Source organism: Prinia subflava, chromosome 6, assembly GCF_021018805.1.
Source record: "Prinia subflava isolate CZ2003 ecotype Zambia chromosome 6, Cam_Psub_1.2, whole genome shotgun sequence".
NCBI lineage: Eukaryota > Metazoa > Chordata > Aves > Passeriformes > Cisticolidae > Prinia > Prinia subflava.
This window is the reverse complement of record NC_086252.1, coordinates 15,067,932-15,087,680: the sequence shown is the minus strand read 5'-3', so window position 1 is coordinate 15,087,680 and position 19,749 is coordinate 15,067,932. Positions and strand designations below refer to the sequence as shown.

Below are 19,749 nucleotides of genomic sequence, written 5' to 3'. Positions count from 1 at the left end.
TATCAAATGATGTTTATTTGTTCCTACTGTATCAAATATCAATAAATTTTCCATCTTAAAAGCATTATGTTTATACCATTGTATACACTGTTTGTGGGAAAGTGATATTTTAAAATGTGTGATGTTTTATTGACATGACCTAAATGTGGCAAAAAAATGGTGAGATCCTTGAGCTTCTTTTCTGTAGATAGGATTCCAGAGCATCAGAAATGCTCTGATTAGGCTACAAGAGTACACTTACACCATACAACCCTTTAAAATGCAATGTGTTCACCAACAGCAGGGCTCCACACATAGCATGGGTATTAAGAAGCTACTCCCTCTACTCTGAGAGATGTACTTTGGCCCATGCTGCTCATTATCAGAGGATGCTGTAAAGAATAAAGTATTTTAAAGTTTCAATTTCATATGTTTTAAACAGCCACCATCTTTTCTCAGAAGAACAGAGGAACCTTGCAGCTCATTACAGTGGGATGGCAGAGATGCTAAGCTGCATCTGGAAGCACTCAAGTGCTTCCTAAAGACAGACTCGTACCATAATGTTAGCACACTTAATAGTATCCTTCCTTTCTTTCTTAATCAAGGACTAATGTACAATTCCAAAATTACACTGAGACATTCACAAATTTTGATGTGGTGTGGGTTTATCATACTTAGCTTCAAACACCATTAATTCTTGGGGAATTTGTTCCCCCAAGACCTGATCTGACCTCTTAGGCAATCTCAGGAGTCACCTCCTTGCTACAATTCTGTCCTGATACAACTATTCCTGAATATTTCAATTTGGTCCAGTGACAAGTCTGTACTAGAAGAAAGATGTGCTGATTTAACAGTGCAGCTTATCCTGACATAAATAAGCTAAATTCAACCCCTTGTTCTGTTGAGCAACAGTATATATTGTCATTCATGGTACCAGGGACGCTAAATAAAAAGAAAAATAGGATTGGAAATATTATTTAGAGGGAACAAACCATAGCCAGCCTAAATAATCAATATGTTTACATCCATAATCTAACTAAAATCATGAGAAAATCTGTGTTATGCCAATCACATATGTTTCTGAAGCACACTTTGATCAACATAGCTACTTATGACTGGGTTTAAGCAGTGCTAAGATTTGCTACAATTTTGGCAGCCATTCCATCAGTATTCCTCAGGCAAAAGACACTTGGAATCACAGTCTGGGATGCCACATCAGGCACAAATTACACAAGAAGAGAAGAATGAGCTGTATCACATAACAAATACCTGCTTGCAAGCACGCCTGAGTAAAAAGCAAAGGCTATCAGCTTAATTAGTTTTCCACTCTTGCAGTACTTCATAGCAAAATATTAAGGACAAAAATAGAAGACTAATATAAACTTGGAACTACAAACTGAAGTTTATTTTTATCCAGACTATGCTGAAGGAGAAAATAATTGTGTCCCTATTTCAGCTGCAAATCTAGCATTTTTCATTATTGAAAGCCACATCTTGGAGAAAAACTGTCATAGATTTAATTTAAATGTAGTCATTGGGCAATTGATCCATATAAGTGAGTGTGAGGATGCTTGTTTGCAAAATAATAATATTTCTAGAACTGAGCTGTTTTGTTAGAATATGCCAGTGCTATGCTGATTATTTTTTTAAAGAGCAGCTAAAGCAAACTCCTCAATTGAGGATACTAAAAACAATGCTAGACTAAGCTAAAAACATAGCTAGTGTAAGAGAAAAATAAGATGGCTTGTACTAGTTTAAGTATCAGATGTACCATTTTTTGTTGGAACGGTGGGCACAGAGAATTTTAGACTTTCTGTGCTGACAGGCACTGATCCCCAAGAAAACACTGCATTTGACTTGAGGCCGTGGAAAAAGCTTCCAAAATTGAGTGAGAGCATTGAGATTATAGGTGTGTAGTTTGAATGGAAGTGTGTAATATCACATGGTAGAAAACTTAGAGTTTTAGTACATAGTAATATATATAAAGTAAGATGGAGGTTTTAGGGCATAGGCTAATCCTTCTTTTTCATCTTCCTCTTCATGGGTCTGGGTGGTATTTTGTAATTGGATAGAAAAGATCACATTGTGGGACACGAATGGTTGGTTATTGGGTTAAAAAGTAAAAATAACTTAGGTGTCATTTCATAATCAGACAGTTTGTTCTTAAAAGGCCTTGGAGATAGAGAAATAGGGGCCTTTTTTTTTTTTACTTTGTTAGTGAGAAGTATGTAGAACTCATGACTTGTGAGACCATAATACAGATAAGAATTAATAGACATCTGAGTCCGAACAAGAAAGGTCTCAAGCATTTCATCCCCACTCTGGCAGAAAAGAAGATAAAACCAGTACAATTTTTCACTCAGTAATGGATTGGTCAGGGATTTTCCTTCGATAAAATGAAAATATTATAAGGGAGAGAGCTATATGTTGTACAGAAACAGCAGCTCGAATGACATGCTGCACCTGCAGGAGAACACAGCTAGCCTAACTTTCAAACGGGATTCCTTCCAAGACATCGTTTTCCTATCTACTGCAGCTGCTTTCAAAACGTGCTAGGAGACAGCTCATGGCAGGTATTTCTGAAGCTGTACTTGAAAGTTTCTCCCTGTGCAGCAGGACCCTCTAAGGTTAATACACAAAGTGAAACAAAATGTAAGCACATTGCTGGAAGTGATGAGGCATTTTTATGGGATACAGTAGAAGTTTTTGAGTCAGTAGTATGAGAATTTAAGTGAGCAAATAGAGGGGTGAGGGGGTTTCAAGTCCATGTCCTGCATGTTCAGCAGAACCTTTTCAAACTTTCTCTTCATGTATCAGCTCCAAAATGGAATTATTTCAGGCATTGTGAAGCTATCTTATTACTTTTCCACAATATTTGATCATGTGACTGATCCCATTAACTGGACAGATGTCAAGGAAACTGTTTGTAAAACCAGGACTGACCTGGCTACTTCCTGCCTTTATTAGTAAGAGTTATGAAACAGTTCAGCAATGAACTGAATGAACTGCAAACTCCAGATATGACTCTTAGGAGACCACACCACTTACCTTGTCTGAATATGAAAATTGTTTGTGGTCCCAGTATGTTCATAGTCATGGACGGCAGCTGCAAAGATCATTGCTAAAATTTCCAGTTCTGTCAGCCAGTGCTGGGAAATGAAAAACAAATCATAGTCACATTCTTGATAATAACTTAACTCAGATTAAACATTACTGAAAATGTTTTGCATTACCTTCAACTTAAATAAACTTTCCTCTTATCTTACTCCAGATAATCATATATCCATAACACTTCAGTACTATACGATAAAACAAGTCCTTGTATTTATGATTTCTCTGAGACCAAGTTAACATCCTTATGGTCATTGGCAAAGTAAATATTGGCAGCCAAAAATATAAGAAGTTATCAAAAGAATTACACAGTTCACTTTGCAACTGCTTTGAGTATCTAATCTGTTAGCCCACACATGGCACTTGCCAAATTACAGTATATTATTCTAATAAAACTTTATATGAATTTTAAGTTATAATTTGTCTTTTAGTAAACTCTATATCCAGTCAATTATAAATTGAAGGTACAAAATTAGCATTATCTGTATTTTATCAGTGTACACAGCACTAAAATTAGGCCCATGGGAGACTTTTCTGTTCTAAATTTTATCAAACTTTGTACTGATGAAAAAAAAAAAAGTGCATAAGGCTAGTATACAGTTGCACAGAACAAAAGGTAACATAGGTCATGTATACAAAATAATGCAGATGCCGGAGTTTTGAACCCTTTTATAACTCTTGCTAAATGAGGCTCTTCTGTATTGCTCAGTTTGTAGAATAACCTCTGTTACCTTCTTTCAAGTTCTAGTTCTTGAATGACAAAAAGTCCTTGAGGAGAAAATTTACTCCATCTAAAGATGGGGGCAGAAACATCATATGATAATTAACCCCCACAGTCATAGGACTGATTAAGTCAAACGCCAGTCAAGCATTTCCACACATATGTCAGAGGTTTTGGTGTACAAGTAAGCCTCTGTACTAAAGGATCAAAGAATGATCTCAACTTCATGCACCTGAACCTGCATATACATATGTATCATCAGATATAAAATGTATAAGCTGTCAGATGTAGTAAGAGTTGCCAATAATAGCTATTCTTTCAAAGAAGAAGGAAGGAAAGAGTCAAGACTCATTAGTAATGTGAGAATAATTAAATAGGTCATTCAGTGACAAAACAGGGCTGCTGAGGAACAAGTACTGGCTGCTGGTGAAGCAGTATAGGCTTAGAAAGGCCACAGACAGAGGAATGAGAATGTACTGTAAGCAGTTCTAAAAATGGAAACAATGACCTTCATCACATTGTGTGTCACAAGAAACCAGGCCATGACCAGTCCTGGCTCTCACAATGTTTTCAACATACCAAATAGGATAGAAACACAGAAAGTGTAATGAAAGCTAAACATAAACTTTGTTTTCAGACGCCTTTCCAAAGGTCAGCTTTTGTAGCAAATAAAATAGTTGCTAGACAATGCATTCATAAGCAGAGGAACATTCCTCACAGACAGTATCCATGGGCTACACAGAGACTTCATACATTCACAGAGAAAAGCAAGTATTCTACACACTAGTATAGTCAAAACTGAGATCAGTAATTAAATCAAAGAACCAGAGAACTACTTTAGCTAAAGGATTTCTAAGGAAGTAAAAAAAAAAACCTCTTACAGAGACAGTTAATAAGTGTGCTTCTGAAAGGGAGAGGGAAAAATGAGTACCTGAGGGTCTGCAAGAGTGAGAAGAGCTGGAATCTGCTTCCCTCCTGAAGGATACTGTCTTGTGGGTGTCATAGCTAATATAAATTAAGTCTTCTATGGAAGTATTATGTATTGCTTATATGCAAATAGATACATTTCAACTTATGAGTTCTGTTTGAAACCTTTTTTTTTACTATGGTGGATTAAAAACTGAGTAAGAAATGGAGTCTCACAATGCACTTATTGGCAGTAAAGACATTTTTTCCTTTACTTTGAGCAATACAGGTACGTGGGAGGAGAAAAGGGATGGTGGGAAGATGATCGATGACTCAAAAGTTCTTCACAAGATATATTCCCTGGGACTTGGATTCTTAAACCTTTATAAAGATGAAAACTTCATAAATGCAAGCTCGAGTTATACATTTCGATTGCATCATCTGGGATTTAATCTCTTGGGAAGGTTAATAGACTGTCTGCCATCTGTGATAGCTAACATTCTAACACATTGATCTGAGGTGGCTGGATCTTCTTTCTTAAGACAGACAGCAACTTTTGAAAAATACAATGATTATTTTATTTCTTTAACAGCAGCTCTGAATATGTCTTATTTCTCACTAGAATCTCTCTAGGGGCTTGTGGAGAAGCATAAGCTCTGATTAGCCAAACTTTTTTGGCAAATGTGGAAATACCGCTGTTTTCCAGCTTCCTGTAAATGGTACAAAACATATGACCTCAACAACAGAAATCATGCAAAAGATTTCCTAAACTCCAGCTTTTGGAAACGTTTGTTTCAGTATGTATTTCAGAAATAAAAAAGGAAGATAGCAACTCTGCAAGATCTGGAATCAGTACCAGGTCCTTAAGAGACAATGAAAAAATAAAAACCTCAAATTGCAAACCAGTCTGCAAAAAAAAACCCCAAAAGAACCCATAGGAATTTGATCTAGAATTGCATCAGATTTACTCTAATCCAGATATTTATTAGAAATACAGCAGGGTTTTAAAAAAGCATTACAGTGGACATGCTCTGAAAACTGTTGGCTTGAGAAGCAAATTCCAAATTATTATTGAGTAGGGTACTGGAGAGTTAACCAGGCAACAGGAAAAAAAAATCCAGCAAGTTAAATAGAACATTTTCATGATACTGATGCTTTCTCAAATTGCAAGTGACATTTGGGAGAGAAATACTTTGCAAGCTGCAGAATCACTAGGCCCTCTTTCAAACACTGATTTCCATAAATGTTCCTGCTGCCTGGCAAGTACATCTGTTTGAAGGCACTCTTGACTAAGTGGTGTCCTAGTTAGATTTCTTTCCAAGAACTTTCCAGTATCAGAGCACCATAGAATCATAGAATGATTAGGGTTAGAAGGGACCTTAAAGATCATCTAGTTCCAATTCCCCCTGCCACAGGCAGGGAAATATCACAATTCAATATTATAATTTGGCAATTAAAATGTGAATTAAGCCTGTACTAATTTTATAGAAATATTTTCTAGCAGTGTTGCAATACTAATGAGATTTTGCAGCAGTGAAGTCTAAACCTTTCTGAAAATAGTTGTTCAAATCACATTTATGAGAAGATTAAGATGCTAATACTGTAATACTAGTGCTGGAAAGGCCTTTCTCACACTCATGTGCATGCAGTGAAACAGCAGATATTCAAATATGAAACAGATTCCTTTATTCAGTGTTCAGAGATACACAACGGTGTCTTTCAAAGGGGTTTAGTCAATGGCTAAACATCCCAAAATTACTAGGACAGCTCTGGAACTTGAAACTTTGTCATGGCATCACAAGGAAGGAAAATCTGAATGTTATTGGTTTTTGAAGGGCAGAAGGGCACAGATACAATGGGCCAGAGGGATGTTTATAATAAAACAAAAGGATTTTCCTCCTGGTAAGTTCCTGATCCAGGTGTATACCTGCAATAAAGACATGGCTCACATCACTTAACTCTTGCAGTTAATCTAATATCTTCAAGAATTTTCTTTTACTAAAATATTACTTTGATAGGTGAATATTGAATACAACAACTTTGGTTTGGACTCCTCTTGGCAAGAGCTGTCTGGCCTCTGCTTCGGTCTGATATGGAAGTGCTTTCTCAAGAAAACTTCTCAGTCTGAAAAGGAATCTTGGCTGGTGAAGACTCCAGGCTTCATTTAAGTAGTATTAGAGTTAAAATATAGCTTTAAATGCTTACAAGCAAAATACTTCCTTCAAACACTAGAATAAAAGCACGCAATGCTTTTCCTTGCCCACCCTGAAGCCAAGGGCATTTTAAGTGAGAAAAGTCTTAACATAAGTGATTGACTGTCATTTACTGTGTATATATAGGAGCAAAAACATCCAGAGTCAGCTCTAAATTTTTCCCTTCCAAAGTCTTCTGGAATTGTTTCACGGCTCTGCAAACAGAAATCAGACACTATTTCTTCCCAGCTGTTTCATTTGTTGTTTGTTTTTTAGTTCCTTGGGTTTTTTAAACAACTGTATTCACAGTGAAGACAAATTATCAAAAAGCCATTGACAGCAATGTCCATTTGCTTTCATTCAGTATTTACTTTTGCCTAGTAAGCTGATAGTGAGGCGAATTCCACTGCTGGTATTAAATTTAAGATAAGTGTTTAGAAATAAAAATGCTTGCACAGATTCATTTCAGTTCCCAGATAAATAAACTAAATTTTTGTGATGTTTCAAGGCAAATGCAATAGCCTGCCTACTATAAGCACACAGAGTATGCAAGAGCAGTGCTAAAGAAGGTTAAAACTGAAAGAAAAAGCAGTTTCAGAGGTTAGGGCCAGGCTGGATGGGGCCTTGATCAGCCTGGTCTAGAGGAAGGTGTCCTTGCCTACAGCAGGGTGGTTGGAACTGAGTTGTCTGTAGGGTCCCATCCAACCCAAGGCATCCCATGATGATGTAATTCGAAGCCTGCACTGATTCAGTACATCTTTCAACAGCCAGGACCTCTGCAGATACTAAAGCTTCCTTGCCTGATCACACCTCCCATGCTCTGATGTGAGAGTAAAAAATTCTCACCTGCCCACTCCTGCAAATCTAGCTCATTAAATATGGTCTAAAATACCTAAATCCAGGCAATGAAAAGCAAAAAGGATTTAAGGATGATTTTTTCTTCCTCTTTCCCTCTGCACTGAGAAGTTCAGCCTGGAAGAACTGTTAAAATGAAATAAAGTTCACAGCCTGAACAGTAGGTCTTGAATCTCTCCCTGCAAATTTTTCAACTGCGTTTTTTCTTTTAGAAAAGAAACACGTACACATTTATTCAAATCAGCAGAGTCTGAGAAAAGAAGTAAATTGAACTTCACAATACTTCTTACCATGATGCCAGTGTGAATCATTATGTAATGCACAGTTTGAGTAACGTCAGCTGCATGGATCAAATTGTGATAGGGATTTTTGTATTTGCTGTAACCAACTTCAAGAGCTTCAGCAAAAGAAATAAGATTGGGAACAGGGATCTACAAACAAGAAAACATTAAAATAATTGGTTTTTTTCCTGCAACAGCTGCAAAGTCAAGCATGCAATAAATGAATCACAAACAATATACCATGGGATCTAGTGGGCAGACAATAAAATAAAAATTTAAAATGCAAAGATCTGATATCATGCATGCACCAGTGAGTCTCCACACAATTTCTGTGTGATCTGAGAGATCTTAGATCTGAGAGATCTTATATCTCTCTACATACACCATACACAAGACACTGCAGAGCTATCAAACAAATGGTTTTTAAGGCATATCTGTCTGCATAGGGATGCATAGGTTGCACGTACAATACAGGTGTGACAGACAGGAGTCTAACAATAGGATCATCTCCTTTTCTTCAGCAGTTTTGCCTTGCTTGAGACAAGGTTTGCTTTAATGTCATAGTATGACTTTCCCTCCTCCAGGCAATGTGTGAAGTACAGGTGCTGTCTGGCCCCACTGATTTGTGCATTGTGCTGGTTTTGGCAGGGACAGAGTTAACTTCCTCCATAGTAGCTGCTGTGGGTCAATGTTTGGGATTTGTGCAGTAAACAGAGCTGATAACTCCAGGATGTTTCAGTCACTGCTGAGCAGCACTGCAGGGCCAAGGCCTTTTCTGCTCCCATCCCACCCACCACAGGGTGGCCTGGGGTGCACAAGGAGCTGGGACGGGACCCAGGGGACAGATGGCCCTGCTGGCCCAGGGGACAGACAGCCCTGCTGGCCCAGGGGACAGACAGCCCTGCTGGCCCAGGGGACAGACGGCCCTGCCGGCCCAGGGGACAGCGCTCCCCACGGCCCCACGGGCAGCGGCCAGGCTGGGGGAGCCTGGCTGGGCACTGCTGCCGGGGGCTGCTGCTCAGCAGCTGCTTCTTCTGCAGCCCTTCTTCTTGGGTTTGATTTCTCTCTTAAATATTAATTTTCTATATTATTATTGTCACCATCATCATTAAACTGTACATATCTCAACCCACAAGTTTTTCTCACTTTTACGCCTCCAATTCTCTTTCCCCCATCCTTTTGGGGAGAGTAGTGGGCAAGTGAGTGGCTGTGTGGTGCTTATTTGCTGCCTGGGAACAAACCCCTTCACTCATTTAATGAAATTACATATCCCTTAATATTTTTTTCATTATTTTAAAACCCTGCAATGTAAACAATGGGACTGAAAATCGGCTTAAGCCCACTCTGCCAGTGGCGTTGTGTACTTCATGTCTGTGTTATAAGGGTAGCCCTGGTGTGGGTCTGACTTCAAGCAAATAAAGCCTGTTGGAAAAAGCTGGGTTGCCAGCCTAAAATTAAGATATTCCAGAAACTTCAGAGTGAGACAGCCTCTTCAAAAGGAACACTGAATTTTGAAGAGATTTTGAAACTAAGAAAACTTTCATTTGGTAAGAATAAATTTATCATTTTGATCCATTTTTTTAATCTCATCCTTTCAAAGTTGGCTATAAGAACTCCATATTGCATTGCAAAAGCCTACAAATACCTTGGAAAAGCAATTTTTCTCTTGTATCCCCTCAGGTTGTTTAGGAGAGGAAGGTTCAGCTGAAGCCCCTGCACAGTGGTGATCAACCTACCATGATACAGACCATGAATAAAGTATTTAAGTTTTCTGACTTTTTAGTAATTTTTGGTCTATAAAAGTGGGACACTGGTTCAGACCTGCTGAGTAAATAGTCTGTATACACAATCTATTTATGTAACACAAATGACATGACAAGGGTCTACATAGCTTTCCATTTTTTGGGTTGCAGAAAACTTTGCATGTTCTGGGTAAAGTTTCATTTGGTAGAACTACTGGCATTTTACAATATTTCATTTGCCATATTCTTTGAAACTCTACGCTGCATTGTACAATAAAAAAGATTTCAATGCTGGTTTTCTTGTATTTTAAATTTGACACGTGTATTTTTGCATACATATTTTTATTTGTGGTTTGTTCCTGACCTTGAAACGGCTCAAAAGGTCATATCGGGTTAACAGCTCATACATCATAAATTTCAGACTGTGCTCTCCACTTGCTTCATTAAGGGCAAACACGTCAAAAGACCACTTATCAACATCCTGTAGATGAGAGAAAAGCAAAACAACAAAAAACTTTTACATTTCCATCCATTTGGCTAGGACTTAGAGGGAAGAGGGAGAGTTTGGTGGTTTTATTAACCAACTCTTTCAAATTCCTAATGTAGTTAACACATTAATGGCTACTTCAATATTAATGATGAAAGCAATTGTGCCAGTTATGAATGAAACAAATCTTTCAAGTTTAACTTTCTCTGTATAAGTTGTCTATACAGTCTGATGGAGCTACTCTGAATATCACCCTTCAAATGGGCTATTATGCAATGTCTTTAACACTTATGTCATTAAACATAAAGCAATTTGAGAATAATATAATTGTTCGGTTTTCAGGGGAAAAGTTGAGGTACTTCATTCTCAAGAAATACTAGTTTTTAATTGCATTCATGGGCATAGGAACTCAGCTTACTATAAAAGATTATCTTTTGGCTGAACTAGAGTAATACCTTAAATTTACAGCGAATACTGTACTTGTTCCATAAGCTTCAGCTCCTTTTGTTAGCTCTATTCCAGTACTATCTCCTTTTTCTTTCCTAAAAAGGGAACAAATGCTGCTGTCTGAGACACTGATTACGATACCACTGGGAGCTGATAAAACTGTCTCACATTTCTATAAGAGCTTCAATACAACTTTCATTCTATTGCTCAAATAGGATCTAAATTAAATCAGAAATAATCAGAACCATATGTTATTTTTGAATTTTTAACTATTATTTTCTCTGTTCTTTGTGTTTATTTCTGTAGCACTAACTATGGCTAGGGTACGTTCAGTAGGAAAATATTCAGTTGACCCTAAAAGTCACTAAACATAAGTGCAAATACATTCAAATTCCACAACGATTAAACTTCTTTCACCTTAAATGTGACTATCACTTCTGCTGGATAAGCCAAACCAACCATGCTTGAAGTTTTCCGGTACATCCTAAAAGAACAAATAAAATATTAGGAAACAGCACTTTTTTAAAAACATACTGGAACATTTATCTTTTTTTAATTTTTCTTTCAGAGTTAGTGAAATAACATGAAACTATTTAGGGGCTGACCCCAAAGATTTATGTAATCTTTTATGAAGTTATGAGAAAAGCCCCTTTGCAAGTCCATTACTCTTTAACATTAGAACAGTCTTTGGTAAAATTTAGTGTAGAAGTTACAAAGCCATTGGGTTCATCCTCAGAATTTTCCAAGGTTTAGGAGATTTTACAAATTTACAGGTTTCATCTGGAATTCTGTATAGAAAAAAAAGGAGTGGCTGCAGAAATTGAAGCATAAATTCTGGCTCAAAGATTTGCTGCAGTTCATCCCACCATTTAAAGGATCTTCAGTGGCAGACACTGTGGTTAAATGCAGTACCTGCTGTAACAAGAAAACAAAGCTCTCACCTTTCTACAAAAATCCCAGCCTGTACAGCGTGCACAATGCTCCGGAATTTGGGCTTTTCCTCAGGTCTCCTCTTCACTATTCCCATTTCTCTCGTGAATGTAGAAGCTAACCAGTCCCGTACTTCCAGCGGGACCGAATCCGACTGGATGTCAGAGAGTTCATCTTCAGTGTCCAAAAGTTTCCTACAAAAAAATTAATCCAAGGTAACCAACAAGACCTCGGGCCTAACAAGAGGAGTACTGACAGGTGAAGAGCTAAAAAGCTTGATTTAAGAGGGTGAAGTTGACTGTAGGACCAACTCAGCACATCACCAAGTGTCCTCTCTGGCAGACAGACTCAGACCAAGGGGAAGCTGTGCACAGCAGATACCGCCTCTCTCTCCCACTGCTCATCTTCCAGAAGGTAAAAGATAATTCAACGGAAGACAAGAAAAGATTTTTCTACCCAGTTGTCAGAGCAGTGGTGGACAGAAGTGTAATCAATGAGCTATAAAATCCCAAGAAGACCCCTAAAACAGTAACTGACAGAAATATCAACAGGCTTGCTGCTACAACTGAGAACACCACTGGTCTATTGATCAGTCCCCCAAAATGGTACAAGAAGTGTTTTGATACTTACATGCAAAAGTAAATGATGCCCCTTAGCAATGATGTGGTGAATGTATGTCAGTGAATGCCCTGTACCTGTGCTCATCATGGTATTCCAGCACAATAAAAGCATTAAAGAGAATTAATTCCTTTATTGAAGAGAATTAATTCCTTCTATGCAGAGGTCTGTATTACTATTGAAGGCAGGGTAAAAAAGTCATAGCAGTAAAGATATTATACAAGATTGGATTGCAAGTCAGCTTTCATAGTTGTTCAAAAAGATAGAAAAGTTATATATAGCTCTTGCAAAATAGAAGAAGTATTAAAAAGAAACTTCACTTCAACAAAAGTGAATTAGAGGTCATTAGTTTATTTAGAAGAAACATAAACTAAATATTTCTTTAAACAGACACAACACTTCCATATCACACTTCTATAAATCTTTTACTTGCAGTTATTTGCCCTTATCACTCAGAGTGCTGGGGTTTCCAGGAAACAAATCCCTAATTAAGTCTGAAATCAGATTGATTTTACATATATATATATATATATATATATGTATATATCAGTCTGATATATAATTTTCCCCTCATTCAATTATGCAAGAAGCCCCAGAGTTAGGATGACCTGAATATATGCAAAGCATGCCACCCTTTCAAAATATTTTCTTGAAAGTGGTACCAATTGACTTGCAGACATCATTTGATTACACAGGTCTATTTCTCTAGTTCTGCCTTTTGAAGCATGGATTAATAAGGAAAACCTGAGTGTGCTATAGTTCAAAAGACTCTCCACATAACTGTAATGTTATCTGAGGGATTATAGGAAGATCCCTAATAGGAAGCATGTAGAAGAATCCCCATAAATTATTGGTGAACAGTAAGCATAGTGTATTTGAGCTCAGTTTCAGCAGGCCATCTAGTTGACAGTATATTTTGAAAGAGTGTTCAACTGGGGTTTAAAAAATCTAAATGCACCCCTCATCCTTCCCCCGTTTACTGAACAAACAGTAGAAACATTCCTATTTTTCAGAGGCATAAAATTATCAGACTAAGATGGCATTTTAACATGGAGTACAAGAAGAGCAGAATGAGCAAGAATTATGAAATTTTCTGAAAGTGGGAAGACAGCCAAAAATCAGCAACTTAATTTGGAAGAGCAGGACTTGTATAGAGAAAAGGATTTGAGCAAATTATCTTGCAAAACTGAACCAAGGCAGAGACTGGCCAAAGGTCAAAGGCTATAAATTGGCTTTATTGCCTAAACTAAAACCTATTTTATAGTCCACTTAAGTCCAAACTAGTCTAACACTTATTAAATATCCCTGGAGAAATCAGTACATTTATATTTCTGAGGAATATTTGACATCTGATATGTTTTTAGTATAACAAGGAAAAAACCTTGTTAGGACAATCCCTAGTTACATATTTTTGTAACTGTTATTCAAATTGTTATTGTTATTCAAATAAGTGTTATTCAAATGAGATGCAAATACTCCTGCAATTAGAGGACCATGGGCATTGGCTGCCTCAGAGCATGCAGCCGGGATATTCCACATCACCGTGCAGCAGGAAGCACAGCTCCACATCAGTTTGCTATAATCAGATGCAGATCTAAATTTGGGACCAAACCCTGAGCTCTGCAGGTATGAGCCTCTGGAGTACAAATTAAGACTAGCAAGACACAGTGCAGTCTCTCTAATCTTTTTTAACCATTCATCTGTAAAGTAGGAGGACTATTCAGTCTGTAAATGACGGTAAGCAGGAGTTACTTCATGAAGATGGAACAGAGAAAGTAATATTTGAAATAAGGGTTTATTTGATCTGTAATTTTCATGAGGCCACTGCTAACTGATGAGAGATGGCTGAATGACATGCCAGAGTTTCACTGGCTCTGCTTCTAACTTAAATAACTAGGAAAGTAAATGCAACACAGAATTAATTTGCAAGCACAAAATCTTACAGATGCCACATCACATAAGATTAATAATTTCTCAAAAAAGATTAGTTTCTTTCAGGCGCCTAAATGAAACAACATTTAAGGAAAGAAAACAAGGGCTAGTCACTCATCTCACTCCAACCCATTATAGCATTCTGTGCCTTTAAAAAATAAAAAGGATGAAGATCAAATAAAACTAAAAGACAGGTTTAAAACAAAGGCACACAATCAAATTACTGAACTTCCTAAGAAATATTATGGGGATTTTTGCAAGATTTTGCATTATTGTCATCGTAAATTGCAAAATGTAATTTGTAAACTGTAATATAATTTTGTGGCATTTCAAAATGTATAAACTGCCACACAAGTTCAAAAATGTCATTGGAAAAATTAATGGACACATGACTATAGCTGTCAAGCACAAGGCTACAGCCTCTGGCATAGCCAATATTTGGAATGGAGTGGCTACAAGGCCCATAGCCTCACTCTCCAAATCAACCAACATGAAGATCAGAGACTGTGGACATTTTAAAGCTAGATAGTTGTTCCACAATCAGTCTTAAGTAAAATTCTGCTGAGATAAATTTCATTCAGCTGGGAGGCATGAACTCAAATATCCCAGCTGAACTAAATAAATATATACACAAACAGAAGTCAAGGTACACACTTTGATTTTTCTTCCATAAAGGTAAGGAACACCCAAAAATGCCAAAAAACAAAACAACAAAAAGAGCTCTACTAAAATGTTACACAGAAAATACATTTTTTTTCAGCACAAAGTCAGAATCTCAGGGTTACATCCACTTATTTTGCTCATATGTCATTAGCCTGTTAAGTAGATGCAATACGAGGAAGAGAGATGCGTGGGAAGGAGAGGGGGCGGCTTGGGTTATTTAATTCTATTCATTCCATGAGTAGAACTTTCATTGACAGTTGTGGGAATAAGTAAGACATGGCCCATGGCATTTCAGCTTAGCAATCAATTAATACTGCAGTCATAGTAACTAATAACCTGATCTTCTTGTCGCAGTACTGTGTTTTTTGCCAAGAATAATTTTTCAAAATTCAAGTAGTGATAATTTCTAGCTCTCTTTTCATTTAATCAGAATTTTAAATATAGTAACGCACTAGTCAGAAGTATATTTCTTTTCCCTTAGGAATATACCAGATGTACTATGGAGGAGAAGAGACAAAAGAAAAGGAAAAAAAATAAAATTAGATAATGGCTACGGGGAAAAAAAATCCATCTTTGTTGATCAGTCATGCTGCCTAACAGAGGTAGTGAAAGATTGCCAGGGAAGAGGTTGTTGAGAAGGTGGTACTAGCTCTTTGCCAATTAGTAAATTAATCAAGGTCTTAAGAGTGAATTATAGAAAGTCCTCTCCTAGATCTAGAATGCAGAAGAGTTTACGGTCTAAATAGTCAGTTCACATATTTTACCAATTATTTAGTTCTATTATCTCCCTATCTTCCTGAATAAGCATGAATCAATATATTCAATCAATATTTCCATCCGGTATAGTCCATTACAACTTCCACTTACATCCACAAAAAGTTCTCCAGACTCCCACTAAGGATCAACAAATTACAAAAATGAATGAGGGGGAATTTTTAGTACATAAAGGTCTTTCCAAAGGAAATTATGATTTTATCAACATGTTGAACTCATAAAATTCACACGTTCTTAGAAGAATTGTCCTCATATGAAAAATTACCAATTAATTCAAATAAACAGAAAATAATTTGGAGTAAGTGCAGGTATTAAAACAGAAGAGAAGCAATGTAGGAAGGACCATTGTTACTGAAATGTTCACTTGTTGATATGTAGTGCCTATTCAGAAATGCAGAGGTATATACCAAAGGCCAACAACAATCTCAAGGTTTGGCTCAGGATGCTCATTGTTAAAAACTGACATTTTTAAGGGTGTACCTGTGATCCAGTCTTTCCTTTCCTTTCCTTTCCTTTCCTTTCCTTTCCTTTCCTTTCCTTTCCTTTCCTTTCCTTTCCTTTCCTTTCCTTTCCTTTCCTTTCCTTTCCTTTCCTTTCCTTTCCTTTCCTTTCCTTTCCTTTCCTTTCCTTTCCTTTCCTTTCCTTTCCTTTCCTTTCCTTTCCTTTCCTTTCCTTTCCTTTCCTTTCCTTTCCTTTCCGTATTCTGGGATTTCTATAGGGCAGGGACTAATTCAGGGCATGACCTAGAAATAAATTAACAGCAAAAACTTCAAAACAGAAAAATTCAATAATGTTGCAAAAGGGATGCTGGCCATTTATTAAATACCTTAACTGAACTGAGAAGCTTTAGTCAGAATTTAGTAGATTTTCAGTGATTTTAAATGCATTTTTTATATAACTTGAATGCTCTTGTAAGCTTTCCTCTCAGAAAAAAATAATAAAATAAAATAACCAAAAGCAAATCATGTTAGCTTAGTACAAAAGATTTCAAAGGCTTATTTTAAGCTTTTATAAGGGTGGAATGTACTGAATTAATCTCAACACAATAAGCTTTTTCTCAATAGCAGCTTTTGCAAGAGTATCAATTGTAGATTCCCTTAACGGATAAACTGAACGATCTACTTCAAATGGTACATTTATTTGTTCAGGCAAAGTACATTTAACCATGGGTTGGCTATGGAGGACAGCAATACACCCTCAGCAAACTTGACTGAATATTCAAGATTAAAATTTAACTTCACGCTTAAATTACTACTTCAAATATCTCCCCAGCTAGGCCGGCGGAGAGAGGAATCACACAGACCATATTTTTCACCTGGCAAGCAATTACCAAATATGGCAGACCATTCCACCTGTTCTGTCCTTGGCATTCGGCAGATTATGTTCTTTAATATTCACAGATTTTTCCCAGAAAGGTAATTTTCAGGAGATATATGTTCTAGGTCTTTCAAAATAAATTACATCATTGACTGAATGCCCTATTGTTCTGTGAATGAGACACTCACCTTCATGTATAAATGAAAAATTAATCTGTCTTTTCAGATTGAGGATAAATGTTTTTAAAAGTTTTTACAAATATGTGCATCTCTTTGATGTAAGAAAATGTAAGCTTCTCAACCTCGCACCATCCTTTGATTTTGCTGGTGTGACCATCTCTGCTGGTGTCCCTGAATAGCTATGGGTGTCTGAATTGGCACAATCCCTTCCGTAAGCAGAGCCTTACAGCCAGAGAAACCCTGTGACTCACACCCGGCTCCATCTGCTGTGCCACAGGTGAGAACAGAGTGCCAATGGTCCTGCAATGTCACAGAACAGTCTCCTGCTGTGAGATGCTCAGCAGCAACTTATGGGGTGCTAGCTCAGAGCCATGCAATGCTGATACTAAAATACAGCTCTAAAAATACAGTGAAAATTACATATTGTAAGAAACATAGAAGGTGGGTCCTTCACTGACTTTGGCTCTCATTTAAAACAAGAAGCTACTGGACGTATATGGATGGCTGGAACAGAGCGAAAGAAAGCACAAGGTTACCAAGTATCATCCCAGTTTATTGTGGGGTTTTTTGTTTGCTTGGTTTTTGTTTGTTTTGTTTTGTTTTGAGCTGTTAATTCCTAGCCTAAGGTAGAGCAGCTGCCACACACCTGGGTTCTGTTGCACTACTGTAAAACTTGAAAATACTGGGGAACAGCCTTCTCCAGCTTGCAAACACAACCCAAACTGCATCCTGAAAGCTGCCCAAGAACAAGCTACACTGACCATTCCTCACCTCAGACTCTCCAGGAAGCAGGACAATTTCATTTATTTGTTGGGCTGTTGCTAAGCTCCATTCCCACTTCCACAACACACAGCTCTGGGAGCACCAGTATCCAGTATTTGTTCCTTTCTGCTTCCTTGGACCTCACGTGGCAAAGATACACACGTGCATGTTCCTATCATAGACACTTCTGTGGTGTGCTTGAAGGGTACCACAGACACTTGGTGAGATGAAAAAACAAAACTCTTTGTCTTGCATTTTAAACTATTTCACTTTTGCCCAAAATTTGAGGATGTGTTTGTCCCTTTTTAAGTCCCGAAACCACAGAAATATTCGGAGCATTGCTGGAATAGTACACTGGAAATTTAGTTTAGTCCAAGGTGTTTATTACAACAGCAGTCATAAAGTCCAGGTTCAATGACCTCCTTTTTAGCTAACATTATATATGTATCACAATGTGTGCCTTTTTTTCTAAATAAGAGCTTTTTATCAAGAACTGTATCTGCTATTGTAGTATCATTGAAATACGTTCACTAATTCTACAATGTCACGTTAATGACATTTCCTTTTTCTTCATGAACTTGTATTTGTTATTATGCCTTGTTGAATCAAAGATGCTCAAAAAACCTGCCAGCTATATAATACAGAGCTACTTCATACATTACAGAAATGCAGTCTCTCCTAAGTCAAAAGTTCTCAAGTAGTTAAAACCTTATTAAAAGGGCATTATACAGCCTGAAGCAAACAAAAGCTCAGTGTGGAACTGCAACTGCACAGATAAATATCCTCCTGAAACCAGGTATATTTTCTAAAATACTGAAGCATTTAAAAATAAAACAAAATTGGAATAAACTATTCTGATTTTATGCGGAACAATATAAAAGTAGTCTCCACTGTAAGGATGTTTTATTATTATTATCATTACTATTATTATCATTATTATTATTATTTAGTTTTGGAATACATTTTTTTTCCTTTCATCTTGTAATTTCCATCTAGATTTTATTTGACTTCTTTTCAGTTAGCATGAATGAAGAGCTGCATTTACAAGGAACAGAACAGCTGTCATGACTGAATTATCAGGCCGTATTTATTTCCTGTTTGACTCTAAATATCCTTCTTCCATTGCCTTGAGCCAAGTGGCAGGTACTAATGGAGAAAATTCTGCAAGATTTGTCAGAATTATTTATAACACCTATTGAGTAAGTTTGAACTTCTTCCACAGAGCAAATCTGCTGAGGGGCTGGAACTGAGAGAGTCTCCTGGCTACTTTCAGCTGATGGTGAACCTCTACTTCAGCCACCAGACACCATAGATAATGAAGCTCATAGGAAAGCAGCACTTACTTGATTCCTCATGTCTGGGCTTTCAAACTTTCCATCAGCTCAGAACCTTTTAGAGAGATATTGACACTCACTGCCCCAAACCAATTTTTCCTCATTTTGGAAGGTTATCCCTAATGCCTATCCCTGTTTCTAAGAAGACTGCTCTCAGAACTTCATAAATAAAATCTGTTGTGTTGTTTCTCTGCTTTTGCCCTAACCCAGCTCCATAGAGTTTTAGAAAGCTCAAGAATGGAAACAAGTATGTGTAAATGGTTACAAAAAATGCTCAGATAAATGGCTATAGTGTAGAGAAACACAGGAGCAGAAAAAGGGATACTCAGAGGACCTGAAAAAATATTTCATCCTCTGCTAAATGGTGTGAATTCTAAAGCTATTTGCTCCTGATTGTTGCACTTGAAATAAAGATTCAACATGCCATCAGTATGCATGTTTGAATGTCCATCTATGTGCACACATAACTTTATAATATGATACAGGCTTTTCAAGAAACTCTAATGAAGTAATGGTACA

At 37.2% G+C, this 19,749-nt stretch overlaps 1 protein-coding gene across 6 annotated transcripts in view; it reads right to left on the bottom strand.

The window, feature by feature from the left end:
- PDE1A (phosphodiesterase 1A) overlaps window positions 1-19,749 on the bottom strand; it is a 201,936-nt gene that overhangs the window by 33,813 nt on the left and 148,374 nt on the right. For all 6 annotated transcript variants that reach the window (XR_010080762.1, XR_010080763.1, XM_063400399.1 and 3 more), the window contains 5 exons: window positions 11,663-11,845; window positions 11,139-11,205; window positions 10,152-10,268; window positions 8,055-8,195; window positions 3,028-3,128 (listed from right to left, as the gene is read on the bottom strand). Coding sequence is in view for 4 of the 6 variants with exons in the window: in XM_063400399.1 (XP_063256469.1) it covers window positions 3,028-3,128; window positions 8,055-8,195; window positions 10,152-10,268; window positions 11,139-11,205; window positions 11,663-11,845 (609 nt within the window). In the remaining 2 variants the exon portion in view is untranslated. The remainder of the gene's footprint in view (window positions 1-3,027; window positions 3,129-8,054; window positions 8,196-10,151; window positions 10,269-11,138; window positions 11,206-11,662; window positions 11,846-19,749) is intronic.